Raw genomic sequence first — 16,603 nt, 5'->3', positions numbered from 1 at the left:
ATATATATAATTTTACCTTATATATTTAGAAATAATTACAATAATACCCCTCTATATATATTTTTTCAATTAAGTCACTGTTTTTATTAAATAAAAATATTTTTTTATTATTTCGGGTCAGGTCGGGTCGGATTTCTAATTCATATAGTTGGGTCAGGTCGGGTGAAACTTTATTTTGTTCGGGTCGGTCGGGTTTTTTAAGTGTGATGTTCGGGTCGAGTCAGGTTTTTTTAAGTGTGATATTCGGGTCATATCGATTTTTTTTAAGTGTGATATTCGGGTCGGGTTCGGGTTTAGGGTGAAAAAAACCGGATCGACCCGAAAAAATATATAATTTTACCTTATATATTTAGGAATAATTACAATAATACCCCTCTATATATAATTTTTTCAATTAAGTCAATGTTTTTTATTGAATAAAAATAATTTTTTTTATTATTTTGTGTCGGGTCAGGTTTCTAATTCATATATTGAATAAAAATAGTTTTTGGTATATTTTTGGTAACTAATTAACATACTCCGATTGGAATGTATCAAAATATTGCTCTATCTTTTGGTAACTTATTAACATATTTTGATTGCGATGATTTTAACTTATGATGTTTATTAGCATGATTTTTATAATTTATTGAAATGAATAATCAATCAATAAAATGAAAATTTAATATTTTTTTAATTTTTTATAATATATTACTACATGTAAGTTGTAAAACAACTAAAATAAAGCAAAAAAAAAAAAACAAGAAGGGTAATTATGTCATTTTACATTACTGAAATCAAATTCATCTGACATGTATGCGAACCAAACAGAATATGGAATTGGATTCCAATTCCATTTCCTGCCAACCAAACAGAATATGGAATTGAATTCCAATTCCTGACAGATTCAAATTCCTTCACAGATTCCAATTCCCTCATAAATATTCCAGTGAACCAAACGCCACCTTAGGTGTTTGACTATATCAAACAACATTGGAGAGGCAAAGGGCATAAAACCAGGACAAGTCAAATACAGGGAAAGCTTTCCTTTTCTTGGTTCTTAATCATTCATATAATGACTTTAGTCACATGCTACTTGTAAATGCCTTTGGTTTCCATTCCAAGGCCACCCATGCCTACAATGGTAGACTTACTCGGCCCTTTACATTAATTTCGGGGTTAATTTAAGTAATTTATCAGTTTAATTCCATAAAATCAATTTAAAAATTTATAATCACTCTTCTTACCTTTGAGTTATTGGCAAATTCATAAATTCATTATATTTTCATAAATTAATAATGATTCAAAGAGTGATATGGCCATAAAAGCGGGGAGGGGAAGATCATTTGCATCACCCACGTAGTTATATACAAGAACGGACATATAACGTTATATTAAGAAATGAATTTATAAAATTTATTTCGAAATAAATTAATTATTAATAAAAAATATATATATATATTTAAAATTTTTAAGAGAACGATTATCATTACCCTCTCTTTTACGTCCATACCTTATTACATCTCTGGCTTAGAGGTAAGGTACGTTATAGAAGGTGGATGATAATGGAATCAAAGGAGGTTCTAACTCTCAAAATTTAACTCAAATATTCTATTGTTTCTTGTGCTTGAATCTGAGACCTCTAGAAATAACAATCATTCCTCTAATCACTTAGATAACGTAGTTCATGCAACATTGAATGCAATATTATTAGAGAAAAAATCATTTATTTTGAATATAAATTATAAAATATAGATAAAAAAAAGGGAAAACATACAAATATTAAATGCATATTCATGCCCTACCTCACACATACACAATAAAAAATATATTTTTTCAATTTTTTTTATTGTCTGGCCCATGAAAAATGGGGTGACTTTTGAAACCTGATAAGCAACTTGCAAAACAAAAACCAGATATGAAATAATAATAATAATAATAATAATAATAATAATAATAATAGAGGGCTACACATCTGTATGTAAATCATACGACCTTGAAAAATGAACCACACACATACAAACATGCTTAGGAATTGATATAATTTAGCCCACGTAGCTATCAAAATCCCATTGTTTAACCTTAAAATTTGTCTCTTTTTTCCTTTAAATCTCAGCAAAAATGGTGTACTTAGTAATTACAACTCATTCTTGAACATGAAGCACGAGGAGCTCGTGCAAGAATTTTATAATACAATTTAGCCAAAAGGAAGAACCCTAAAAAGCAAAGGAAATAGTCGGTGGGTTTAGGGTAAATCCACCTCATGTTTTGAGACCAAACTAATTTATCATTAAAATAATTTCTGGGAATTAATCACAGGAAAACCATACATAGGAAGCTGGTTGTTTTTGGTGCTGTCTTGTTTTTTTATAGTTAAGAATGATGTAATTGCGTATGCAAAACAACATAAGAGTATTCAAGTATGACAGGTGAGTTTATGATTGTAGAGATCAATATGATAATTATATATATATATGTGAGTGATTTTTTCATCACTCAACTTTCTTTTTACTTCTATTTTGATCATCAAAGTGTAATGTTTTTTGATTTATTAGCTGAATTTTGATTTGTTCTTATTGTGGTTTCTCTACTATGAAATACTTAATTACATTATGATTGAAAATTTTTCTTTTTAAAATCATAAAATGAAACAAAATATGTTCATTTTTTATGAAAAAAAAACATATGGTTTCACGTTCCCTTTGATTTATCGACGATGAAACATCTTCTTCCAAATTCCAACAGTGGCAACTTAGAGAAGGAGAAAGCAAGTTGTATATCTTGATTCTACCCTGACCAAATGATGAAAATTGCATACCATAATGGTTTAGGGTTTCATGAATTTTGGAGGTTTAGTTGAATTTAGTGAGTTTTAGACTGAACTTGAAAAAAATAAACTGATGGAGTGGTAGGAGACAATGAGGCGAGTTTATTAGTATCTTTTGTGGCCGGAGAAGATGTTGGAAGACTGGTGATTTCATCGCCATAAGGATGAAACTATAAAACTCTCATCTTTAGATGAAAAAGATAAAATAAAAAGAAAAAAAATGACGTGGATGATATGTCAACAAAAATCAACCTGCATCAACACATGTGGTTGTCATGTGATTTTTCAGTTTCTTATTTAACACATGAGTAACAAAAATAAAAAAAACAACAATTCAGAGTAAATTAAAAAATTGAACATTAGTGACCAAAATATGAATAAAAATAAAATTGAGCGATGAAATTTATAATTTAACGAAAATAAAAAAATTGCAAGAAAATGGAGAAACAAACATGGGATAGTGGAAGCCAAGTGCGAAAGTTGGCCTAAAAATTATAATAAAAAGATAAAATATTGGGATTGGTCCAAAATACAAAGGCAAGTGGAAGGTGACATAGGTTGCAGCTAAGGCAATAAACAACACCGCCCAAGTTAAACCCAAAGTCATATCATTGACTTTTATTATATATATATATATATATATATATATATTCTATAACGAAATTGTCAGACAACCTTCACTCCTATGGCAACAAACCAGACTAGAGTTGGTCTTGTCAAAGTATATACCCTTTTAGGGGATAAAACATTTTTAGTCCCTGAACTTTCTATTTTTCTCAATTTGGTATATGAACCTTATTTCTAGCCCACCTTAGTTCATAAATTTGGACTTTTTGGTCATTTTGGTGACGTGATATTCTAATTTTGTGTCATAGGTCATAATCTTAAAATATCACATCATTCAAATGACTGAAAATATAAAAAGTTATAAAGTTCACCCAACAAAATTATGAAAAGTAAAAACCCTAAAAATGATTATCCCGAATCCAAGCAACTAACATTTTTTATAATAATATAATACAAACAAATTAAGAGTAAATTATGTGTTTAGTACTCAAACTATTAGTTTTGTTCCCCTTTAATATCTAAACTTTCAGTTTTTTTAAAACTATACCTAATGTTTAGTTTTTGTTTCATTCCAGTACCTCACATCTAAAAAATTAATGGCCTGTATTTTTTATGAGTAAATTACATCATTTACCACTCAACTATATTCTCACTCCTATTTTGGTACTAAAGTTATAAAATTTCAATTTAAGTACTCAACTTTCAAATTGCTCCTATTTTAATCACTCTAATTTATTTTATTAATAGTTTTTGTGACATGACATTTTTATTTTTATTTTGATTTAATTAATGTATAAATAAAAATAAAAAATGAATTTGAAAGTTAGAGTGATTAAAATATGAGTGAGAGTGCAGTTGAGTGATGAATGATACAATTTACCCATAATAAAAAGTGTCACGTGCAAATCACCCTTTAAGTTTTTTAACAACGAGGTACTAAAATGAAACAAAAGCTAAACGTTACGTATAAATTTGAAAAAATTGAACGTTTAAATATTAAAATGGATCAAAACCGATAACGTGTAATTTACTCAAAACTAATTGTAATTACAATTAGTATGTTTATATTATAATATTAAAATCACTATTATAAAAAGTAATTAAAATATACTCGAATAAAATTAATAGTATAATAAAATTTTAAAGTAAAACAACTATTGATCACATTGGTGAAATACAAATTTAGAGTTTTGAGGAAATAAAAGATGTAAATGGGCATCAACAAAAGCTTTTGTTGATAGCATTGTCATCTCAGAATCAGCACCTTCCAGTGTTTAGGGTTGTGCAAGCAATGACTGCAGAGCTTTTAGCTCCTGTCCTAGCCCACCTTACACATAGGGGTGACCAAAACTCTTAAAATTTAATATTTTTTGACTTCATTCGATTCAAAAAAATTTGATTTCGATTAACTTTGAGTCTTAATTTTATAAATTTTACTCATTCGAAAAATATAAATTTAAACTAAATTGTAAAATGAAATTTGAATAACTAAATAATTGTAGTAATTAATAGATTGATTTTTAGGTTTGAGTCGAGGCTTTCATTTCTGTATGATATATAAATATATATATCACATAAAAATATTAAAAAATATATATGTATTATATATGATTATAGAAAACTGTTTAAATTAAATTGAAATAATAATATAAATATTTAAAATTAAATTTTAAATATAAATTCGAATAACTCGAGTCAACTGAATGAACATGAATCAATTTATTTGGATGGTTAAAAGAACTGTTGTTGATCTTAGAAGTTATGATTTCGAGCATCATTAACTATAGTATAATGATTGAACGTCGTCAAATGATTGAGAGTATTTAGAACATATTATATTTTATAATCACATTAACTTAATAAAAAAAAGTAAGTATTACGAGAGTATCTTATAATCAAAGTTTATTTATTTATTTATAACGTTGTAATTTAAATTATAAATGTTGTTGAAAAGATCAAACATCTCGTCTTCTGAATCGATCAGCAGTTGATAAATATTATCATTATTATTTTGATTAAATAATAAATATCTGAGAGATTTTAAAATAGATTAATATTATTTTTTGCAAAAAAATATAGAATTTCTAGGCCACACAATGAATATCAGCTCAGATAAAGGACATTAGAATGGCTTGTCACAGGATTTGACAGGAGAAAGATGAGATCAAAATTTTATTTTGGAAGAAGATCTATGGATGGTGCATTGCATCTTCCATTCCTGCCCCTTCCCCGGTCTATTCTTGTTCCAAAATAAATTATGTAAATAAATATTTTTTTATTAATTTAGAGTAAATATTATATAATATATTTTTTAAAGATATCTCTCAATTATTAAAAAAATTAAATTTTTTCATAGTAATATTTTAATATGTAATTTTTTGTTATTCGTTATTATTTCCTTATTTTGTGGATAGGGCAGACTTGATTTTGGTGGTCCATTAAGTCAATTTCTTTATTGGGCCTACTACTCTTATTGCTTCCTTCCATTGTTATTTTCTTATCGGGAAATTTATTTCGAATTCGTAATTATTTATTCCAATAATGTCGTTTTTAAAGTTTAGGTTTAAATTAATTTTTAGAGAGTCCAATTTATCTAGTCGTGACACAATGCACCCAAAGTTGAAAGTCCTTAAAGTGTAGGTAGCTTTCAGCAATAAAGGGAGTTCATTAGGGGCGTTGAGAGGGCTGGCCAGGATATTGTGGGACAAATTTCAAATTTCCAACCTTGATTTAAAGGCAGCATGTGCCACTGTATAAGGGCACAGTTAATTGCCATGGCAAAAAAAAAGAAAGGATGGACCAAAACACGGTAAAGAAATTTAGGGGTTTTCACACTTTTAGAAGGTAATCGGTTTTATTAATCAAAAGCCTTTTATGTCCTTTTGTCTGCCAAAAAGTGTCCCAAAGGTTGCCTCACAATGCAACCATTAGTCATGCCAATGATGTTCTAAATTGTTTTTTCCTTTTCTTTTTTCACTTTTGTTGTTTAGGTTGAAGAATCCTAAGCAACGGTCGATGAGTCGAGATATGAACATTGATCAACAACGTTGAAAGTGAGAGGAATTCAACGTTAATAGAGATAATTTTAACGTGACATAATAAGTTCACATATAGAACATATAATGAGATAAGAATCATAGAACTTCAACACTAATAAAGATAAACTCCACCAATCCGGCCTAGATAAACAAAATACGACCTAGGCAAGGGTTTAACACTTATTGCGACAACACTTGTGTTATCGCTCCACACAATCGGAGTAGTAGCCAAAGGAACCCCATATCTTTCAACAGAGCTTGTAACCAAACAACCTCAGAAACCATATCTGCAATATCTCGATATTCCGCTTTCATTGTAGATCGTGACACTGATACTACGTGATGAATTCTCCTGTAAAACATGCAGGAAATAATTTTTTTTATAATTATATGGAACGGAGTTTACATTTAAGGTGAGGTACTTCATATGAATGCTGGTTTTTCTCTTTGAATTGTAACCAAGGATGTCTGGTTGAAGCTTTCCTGGTAGGTTTGGTAATGGCTTAAACAGATAGAACATGTTTCAGCGGTATAGGCAAATGGGTTGTTACTCACTCGGCCATCACGAGTTCACCGGTGTAAGCCCGATTCATCGTAAAAGTTGACATTGTTAGGTTAACTTCTGCTCAAAGTATCAAATTCGGGATACGATCAGGCACGTCTTTATTGCTTGGAGGTTTCTTCTTGCAAGGTTCCTACTAAGCAGAGAATCGAGTTTTCAGACAGCAAATTCATTGAAGATAATGTAACCGGCTCAAGAAATACATAAAGACATCGAATATCAAATCCAAACACCAATACCGATCTATAGCCTATGTCGAACCCTTAGCACATGAAATGCAGCTCAAAATACCAGACATTGGAGTCCATGCAGCCACATCTAGTGCAGTAACATATAAACACCAATTTTGCAGTCTTGTTTATTTGTAGCTTTTCATGCCGACACTGGTCTCTCTGTCCCCGGCACTCGAATAGCAAATATAGTAGAACTTTGACTGGCATTTAAGAAAATGAATACAGAGATCGATCCATTTTCATGGCAATTCATCTTAGAATTGGTTAAGTTTATAGACAATTGGTAAGTTTAAACTACCCTTACAGCCTAAGAATCAAGACGAACATGAAAGACACTTCCTTTCCTTCAAAAGCAGCAAATTTCATATATAAAACTAAAAACCCAGAAAGCTAAATCAACATTTACTGGTGCTTTCCAAACAAAAGATTTGAGTTTCTTTCATTTTCCTTCAAACCCAGAAATTGTATGAACGAAACACATCAATAAAGCGAGGGTGTTTAACTTACAGTGCTTCTTCTTTGCTCAGCTGCAACAGCTAAACCAAAAGCAATGAGAAGAAGAATAAAAACAAATCTATAGCTTGTGTACACAAAGACTCAAATGTGTATACCAATGCAAATTACAAAGGCATAAAATCAAACAAAAAGAATGTGTTTTGATCCATACAGCATGATAATATCAAACAAAGATAAATTACATTAGGAATCTCTTTTTTTTTACTTTTTCAGTTTCATGAATCCTTGAATGGCAGCAACATCAAAAGCCTTATTGGTACGTTCCACCCGAACTCTCGAAGCACTCGAAAAACGAACCAGAAGTATTGTTGAATGGCAAGCACACACTAAGCAGTATAATAGTTTTTGCTTTTTCTTCCAAAGAAAAGGAGCTTTCTAAACCCTTTGGCTACTTTGGGAGGGCTTTCATCATTGTTCCATTTCTTCCTGCTATGCATCAGTTCCTTGTCCATTGTATCATTGGGAGGTGGGGTTGAGATCTCTATTTCGGAAACCCTATGGGACTGGAATTTCTCATTCATGGTATCGATCCCTTCAATATTTACAGTCGAAAACCGAACCGACTTGACAGGCACTGGCGGAGCAGGATGAACTGTTGTCTCGGGAATATCTTTACCGAATTCTTCCGGTGCTATGTTATCTTCAGAAACAACTTTAGATGCCTCCATAGTGAATTCTTCATCGCCTTTTACATGATCTATTTGCAATGGCTTACCTTCGGTAACCATATTTTCATTCGAGCTTTGGTCCTCCAATGGGTTTTGTTTTGAATTCAAGTTTCCTTCGGTTTTTTCTATTGGATTAGTCTGCAACTCTTGGATGTCCTTGAAATCGTCGACAATGTCTGTTTGGGGTGCTGCTGGTTTGGGTGCCGCTGGTTCCATTGGCAATGCTTCTGTGACCTCTTTGGAGTCCTTTTTTCCTTGTGCATTAGAGCCATTTGGAACTACTTTATTTGTGCCACTTTTTATATCTGAAGCATCGACTTTGTTTGTGCTTGATTTCTTATCCTTAGCTGGAGCTGTCTTCCGAACAGTTGAAGAACCGTTTTCTTTCAATGTCGACTTTTTCGGATGGCTCGATTTCGATTCAGCTGGTGCAACCTTTGAAGTATTCCGTGCAGTTGCAAGGCGTTCTATGGTGGAACTTCTAAGGACTGGCTTTGGTGATTTATTAGTCTCCTGAGTCGAGGATTGGATCTTCTTTGTCGAAGCTGTCAAAGTTTTATTTTCTGTTGAGCTCCTCCGGGAAATAACAGGATTAAGACCGCCATCAGCACTCCTCTCAGCTATCCTCTTCTGACGCTGGATCCGTAACTCCTCCATTTTCTTTCGTTTCTCCTCTTCCTATATCGAATTAGATCAGCAAGTAAAAGATATCAAAAACATATGAGCATTGCAGTCTACTTTGATCTCATTTGGTCATGGAATGGGCTCAAGCCTAAAGGCCAAAGGGTTGTAAATACCTGATCAGACTTAGTTTTCCTTATCGCGGTGTTGCTTCCAGCTGGTGGTTTCCTGGTCCTTGATGCTAAGTCAGATTTGCTTTTGATGAGAGGTCCATTTGAAACTCTCGAACGAACTTCTTTATTCGGAAGTTTCCCCAGTTTTTTAGGATTAGGACCGTTGTCATCGACACCAGTTATTTCAGTATCAGCGTGCCTTCCGGTCACTTCAGCAGATGATGCATTCATTTCATAGTCAATCTCTGGAGTCCAAGATGTCATGGCATTCTCTTCAGCTGAACCACGTCCGATCATCATGTAAAGGTCATCCGGTTCATACGAAACTGAAGCAGCCTTCGGTACAGCATCCGAATTGCCATGTTCATGTTGAGTAGCTTCGATTTCAGGAACCATGCCTATACCGATCCTTAACCGATCATCAGATTGATATTCTCCCACCGATGGACCTTGGATCATGAATGAGTCATCGACAAAAACATCTTTCTTGCTTTCACCAGCTAATGATGAACCACCATCAAACAGTTTGAGGCCCATCATTTCGTCTTGATTAGTCGATTTATCCATTTGTTTGTTGATAAACCATTCGCCTTCTCCGCGACTTTTGGCCAGTGTAGCTCCCGCAGCATAATCGGAGATATTAGCTCGGGAACTGATATCGGAATCATTGCCTTGCAACACAAGAAACTCCTCATTTGTGCTCTCTCTTCTCTTAACAACTGAGCCACCAAATTCATTACTTCCAAAATTCCCGCCTCGATTTTCACCTTCTTGATCCCTATCAATCTGTGAGGCCAGAAAGGGATCACTTGAGATTGTTTTCTGCTTCGTTACTCCCTCGGTCCCCTTGCTTGCAAAATATTCCTCTTGCAACCTTGCAGTCAGTTTATCTACTTCAGAATCCAAATCCTTGTCTTGCAAGAGAAGGTTCTGGAAAGCATCCCAGGGATTGCTTCGTTTTTCTCCCTCCGAATTTTTATTTCCCATATCATCTTTATCATATGGCACAATGTTTTGATGCTTGCTTCCGTCACGTTTCTTATTATGACGGGATGTAGACTTATGTTGTTTCCCCAAAGATCCAACAGCCTCCTCCACTTGGTGTTTGAGAGAATCTCCATCAATGAACTCTTCCTCATCGGAATTCTCTTCTGTATCACTGCCCTTATCCCCATTCCTCTTCGAAGAAATGTAATTAATGTTGCGGATGACGACTTTTCTCGAGGACGACTTCTTTTTGTGCTTTTTCATATGCATTTCTTTGTCTGGTTCACTTTCAGAGCTGGACTTGCTAGACTCAGTGGATTCATCTCTCTTACCTTTTGAAGATTTTTTCTTGCTCCTTGAAGATGATTTATGACTTCTATGGTCATCCTGCTCCCAACCACGAGCAACACTCGAATCCTCTACATTCGGAGGCCAATGCATATTCCCCGGATAATACGGGGAGGCACCAGGCATACCAGGGAAAATGTACCCTTGATATGGAGGCATTTGTTGAAATCCGGAACCCGGAAAACCTTGCATGTACTGAGGAAAATGGGGTGGCCATGGCATTTGTACTTGAGATTTACCATCCATGGATGCCAAGCTACCATCTGTAGAACATGTTAAAAGATTTCGAAACATCAAGTAGTAGTTCCAGAATAAACAAGGCGAAACAAACAATTATAAGAAATCAAAGATCATTGATATATATCTACAGCTGAAGGAGAAGAAAAATTTGGTATCAATCCTTACCAGGGTTGATATCTCCACTGCCGGCCTCCGAGGCATCAACAGAACCGGTTTGTTTCACGGTCGAGAAATTTGTAGTAAGATTTTGAGTAGGGTCATTTTCTTCCCCAGCAAGTACGATCCCGGATGTTCCCTGGTAAGACAAGTCTGGTCTAGATGCTTGCATTGCTGCTAATTCAGCCATCCAAAGCCTATCTTCATTCTTTCTCTTACATAAGTCCATGAAATTTATGCAAGCTTCCCTGACAGAAAAAAGAAGGTAGTAATCGGCAACCATATCCCGATGAACGTCATTTTGATCATGACAATGGCGATCTATACCTTAAACGAGAAGCACCAAAAGTGTCAGCAAAAGAGATGAGATCATCTATATTATCAGGTTCGTATCCGGCAACCAAAGCACGAGCATAAGCCATTGCCTGCTCTTTACAAAGTACCTTTTTCCTAGTCTCCAGAACTCGTCGAAGACGAACCCTGCATACCGACACCGGGGTGAACAATGAATGCATTTTCAAAAGACATCAAGCTAATGTAGCTAACTGCAGGAACAAGTAATTTACTTGGAAGTTTCTTCCTGAACGGTATCGCCGTTTCCATCAGATTCACCTTTGGACTATATGCAGCAACATAATATGATTCTGAGATTAACTATCAAAGGAAACAGAACAAAATAGAGAAGGCCGAAAAACATACCTTAGATGAAGCATATGACTTTTGGAAATTTCCTGAAACAATCCACTCGGTTCATGTTAATTCCAAATCAGATCAAATCATAAAACTTTTCAGACGATTGAACCGAACATAAACATACCGTCTGCGTCTGTCGTCCTGGAAGCATTCGCATCGTACGATTGAATCGAATCCTCAATCTGCTCGATTTCCCTCTCCACTGTCACAAATCTTTCAAGAACTTCTGGTGTACTGACAAACCTCACAAACCTGTTAAAAACACACATTAGAAGCCATTAACAAAGGTCAATGAAAAAGACTTAAAAAACAGAAGCTTGTTTCCTCGTATAGGAAAATGTCCCTAAACCCATCACCGTAAATCCAAAAACAAACCGGATAACAGCAAAATGTTTCCACAAATTTTCAAAACAAAGTTTGAATCTTCACCTTTGGAGAGTGCCCTTTGTGAACCAGGATGGCGTTGAGCCCACCGGACGAAGAGTAATAGAATAACCTCCTCTTGAAATTTGATCTTTAGCAGAGCTGAGGTGTGAAATGAAGGGATCAAGCAACCCTGATGCCAATTTCTCATTATTTCTCCCAGCAAAAATCACCAGATCGCACCTTCAAAGCCAAAAGCCCAGAACCAATAAAAATAAAGATACCATTTTCATAACTCAATGCAAAATCAAAGAACCAAAGTTTAGCTTTACCTGGTTCTAGTTGGTGAAATTTGGAACAAAGCATAATCTAAACGTGTCCTGAAGTCCATTTTTTTTAAAACCTTTGACAAAGATACCACTACCAGCAATTCCTGAGACAGACAGAGAAGCAAACACTATATCTTCAACAGGTTGAGTTAATCCATTGTTGGTGTTCTTACAGGAACATGTGCTTTTTCATTGGATCTTGTGCTGTTCCTTTCTGCAGGAGCTTTTGTACTTTTTGTTTAGCTTGGAAGAATGAAACACATTATGGAACTTTAAAATAAAAAAGCTGCTAGTTTCTAGTGAAGAACTGATGAAAACTGAAGCTTTAGCACATGGGAAAGCTCTGAGGATAACAGGGAGAAGTAGGAGACAAATTTTTTTTTTATTATTCATCATTTGGTCCAGTTACCGACAGTTGATACATCAATTTCCCTTTGCCAAATTATTTAATTATTTCAAGTTGTATTTTTGTAATATCAAGTTAGTTGAGAGGTCGTCTCTTTTGTTTTAATCCTTTTATTTTAGGTATAATAATATAAAGTTAATTGTGATTAATTAAAATTTAACAGTTTAATCATTTATATACACGGAATTAATTAAAATTAATAAGCCAAGATCAACAATTAAATTGTGATTTGTGTTATTTATTATTTTTAATGTTGCTTTGTTGTAAATAGGAGGAGTGAGATCTCTTGTTTGGTTCATTATTTGCTCATCGGTAGTTTTGGTGTACGATAGTTTTAATGTATTATTAAGGAAAAATATTATCGAAAATATTAACTTTGTTAACTAATTTTCGGTAGAACCAATATTAATATTTTCGATAGAAAAAATAATGTTTTAGATAACGATTTACCAAAAATATTAAACATTTTAGGTAACACCCAATATTAATATTTTTTATAATAAAAATAATATTTTAAATAACATTTTACCATAAATATTAAAATATTAATATTTTCGATAATACATTTCTTAACTATATATTAATGTTGTCGCACTAATCGGCAGCCACAAAGATTTGCAGCTTTCACTCTGCCAAGCAAATATTCCATTCACTCCTACAATATTAATACCCTTCAAAGTTACACCTCTTTTTATTTTGGGTGAATTACAAGTTTAGTACTAAACTATTGGTTTTTGTCTGTTTTAGTATATAAATTTTTAACTTTTTCAAAATCATACATAAAGTTTAGTGCTCCCGTTTAAAACTTAACGTTAAATTTTAAAGAAAATAAAAGTTGAGATACTAAACAGACCAAAATTGATAGTTTAGGAACTAAACGTATTAAGTTTTTAACGACAAGACACTAAAACGAAACAAAAACTAAACGTTAGGTATGGTTTTAAATTTTAGGTATTTAGATACTAAATGTATAGTTTACCCTTTTATTTATTTGACGATTAAATTAAAAAAATAATTTATTTATTAAATTTTTTATTTACTCATAGTTTAATCGATCAAATGTTAAATCATAAATAGAAGAGTGACATGACAATTACATGTAATCGCATTGACTATTTTTTATTAACATAAAATTCATATGTTATCCATATTAATTTTTCTTATTTTTTTCTAAAAATAAAAATTTTATTATTTCATTCGTGTATCACGTTGATGGTGTAATTATTATCCTTCAATGAATTTTATAATCATTTAAGATATTAACAAACTTATTTTATCATTATTTATCAGTATATTAATTTAGGTATTAAAGAGAAATAATAATAACAATCAAAATTATTCCCAATTAAGCAGGACCCCACGATTGTTTGTAGGTTTAAACATAGCTTTCATTTAATAAATTATATGCTCTCTCTACCTAACTTTAATTCATTAGCAACTTTATAACAATTGTTAGTTTTGTCTCTTTTTGCCTTTTATATTTGTTTTATAATTTTGTATTTGAGGATAGTGGTTAGAGATGATTATAGGCCTCGTTGAATTTTTGTCGATTCAAATCGAGTCGAGAAATATATTTTTTATTAGAATCGGACTCAACTTACGTCTGGTAAAGTCTACTGTAATATATGATTTATGCTTATTTTGTTCATAATTGTATTTATTCATAAATTAAATTTTATTGTAAAATTTTTAAGAAAATCAAGACCACATGTCACAACACCCTAACAAAAGCCTATTTTATAAAGCTACAACCACGGACATATTTGGCATTCATCACTACCTACAATTTTGTACTTTGTAATTAGTTTTGGTGTACCCAAAAGTTTAAAAGAGGATGAAATCAAACTAAAGTTCCATTATTTGTGGACCATTGTTTACACAAATTTCAAAAGGGTACCTAACAAGTTGGTAAGTACATTTTCTCTCTCTCAACTTTGTATCATTTCAACATTTATCAATTAATAATTACATTTATATTGTGTTTTGAGCTTTGGGGTTTAGTGTTTTTATTCTTGGTATCCAAATTAATCATCATGTCATCAAATCATCAAAATCATAAAAAAAATAATAATAATAATAATAATAATAATAATAATAATATGTGAATTAACAAAAGAAAAATAAATTAATAAAAATGATGGGGTTGGTTTGTGTCATTTGGGGTTGATGAGGAAGCTAATCATGAAACAACGATTTGATCTTTCCTTAGCTGGATTTATAAGGACACTTTTGGCCATGATAAGGACTAAGTACCTGTATTAATAGTAACTTTTTTTTGGGCCTATTTTGACCCTAATTTCTCCCTTTTTAATTTATTTTGAGTTGAAAGTGCAACCACCACCAACATTACTTGATAGGACCAGATTTCCTTCCTAATAAAATACATAAACTAATTTGGCTTATTATCCTCAAATTTACCTAAATGGCTTATTATCCTCAAATACATAACCTAGAAGGTCATTATATCTTAATTTTTCTTTATTACAAAGGTCGAAGAGAGAACTTAAATAGTCATCACAGCAACTCTCCTTATGACAAATCTCTCGGATCGCATCCGGTGACTTCGAAAACAAGTGTAGCCATATAGAAAGATTTCAAGCCATGCAAGCTAGACCATCAGCCGTCGAGTTGCATTCTCGTGGCACAAATCTGACTTGTAAACTCCAGCCTCTTCGAACCATATGAGCAATACGTGGAGCCATGGCTAAACATCTCTCGTATCCACGCTCACCGTTGCGAATAGCGACAACTTCCTTGTTGTCCATTTTCACCATCACCATTCGCAAATTTCTCTCCCATGCCAAACACGTATCTGTGAAAATTCTCCATAGTTATGCATCAATCACTGAGCAGTAACCAAGTTGCTTCGAGAACCCTAGTATCCACTCACCGTTGCGGTTCCTTATAATACTCCCAAAAATAGCCAAGCCCGTCGGTGTTAAGCTTCACCCATCCATCTTGCGGCGCTTCCCAACGTGCCTCCCGATTAATAGCAGTCCTATAAGCAGCCCTCCTTAAGTATATTACAGATAGCCTTCACTTAAATGATTCTCCTAAATTAATTAATTCTTAAATAAATTATATATTCGGGCACCTACTGGATTCATTTCTCTACATCTTTAAACCATAGAAGTTAAGCAGACTTTAACATTCCATAAATGTTTCTTTTAATGCCCAAAGTATATGGGCCAACACGAATTTGAGGCCCAAAGGTAATATTTAACTAAAACATGTTAATAAAATATGAAGTTATATGAAACAACAATAATGTCTTTTTTATTTGCAAAAATTTAAAAATTCAACTTATTAAATAGAATAAATATCTCCCCAATCATCGATGGAGATAGAATACTTTAATATCGACCCATAATCGATTTACCACCGACTATTACTTTTTGCTCAAATTAAAAATCATGATACTCTCACTTCATTACTTCATTAATTTTGAGAAGTCAAGACATGTTAGCATAATCTTTGATAGACCCACGTGATTAACTAGAATTGAATTTATAGTAAACTGATCAGATCCATCTAGTCAATCAATATATAAATAGTCATAATGACTCTATATCTAACACCGACTCTAAGAATATTATAAAATCTCTTGGAATATAAAGAGAAATGATGGAACCCATATTAAAATATTTTACCCCATTTATCTCTCTATCACCTGATAAAGATAAAACACTTTGACATCGATCAACGATCGATCTGCTACCAACTACAATTCTCCGTCAAACTATAAGAGATAAACCATCTATAGCCATGACAATCCATTTATCCCATCAACAAATATATTAATATATTTGAATCTCACACCAACAACTTAAATTACCAATGGTTAATTTTTAAAAAATAAAAATAAAAAATTACCAATATATCATTGATAAAAACGTA

The 16,603-nt window shown here is 32.7% G+C and overlaps 1 protein-coding gene across 1 annotated transcript; it reads right to left on the bottom strand.

The window, feature by feature from the left end:
• Nucleotides 1-7,808: 7,808 nt before the first annotated feature.
• LOC120159228 (COP1-interacting protein 7-like) lies at nt 7,809-12,634 on the bottom strand. Its single transcript, XM_039169869.1, has 9 exons — nt 12,304-12,634; nt 12,038-12,214; nt 11,733-11,860; nt 11,615-11,646; nt 11,482-11,534; nt 11,243-11,395; nt 10,925-11,163; nt 9,188-10,782; nt 7,809-9,068 (listed from the first exon to the last, which is right to left on the bottom strand). The coding sequence occupies exons 1-9, from the start codon at nt 12,360-12,362 to the stop codon at nt 8,049-8,051; spliced, it is 3,456 nt and encodes a 1,151-aa protein (XP_039025800.1). The 5' UTR covers nt 12,363-12,634; the 3' UTR covers nt 7,809-8,048.
• Between the last annotated feature and the right edge of the window lie 3,969 nt (nt 12,635-16,603).

The sequence above is a fragment of the Hibiscus syriacus genome, unplaced genomic scaffold, assembly GCF_006381635.1.
Source record: "Hibiscus syriacus cultivar Baekdansim isolate YM2019G1 unplaced genomic scaffold, ASM638163v2 tig00111342_pilon, whole genome shotgun sequence".
Taxonomy (NCBI): domain Eukaryota; kingdom Viridiplantae; phylum Streptophyta; class Magnoliopsida; order Malvales; family Malvaceae; genus Hibiscus; species Hibiscus syriacus.
Note: the sequence above shows the minus strand (reverse complement) of the source record. Positions and strands in the feature narration are given on the sequence as shown.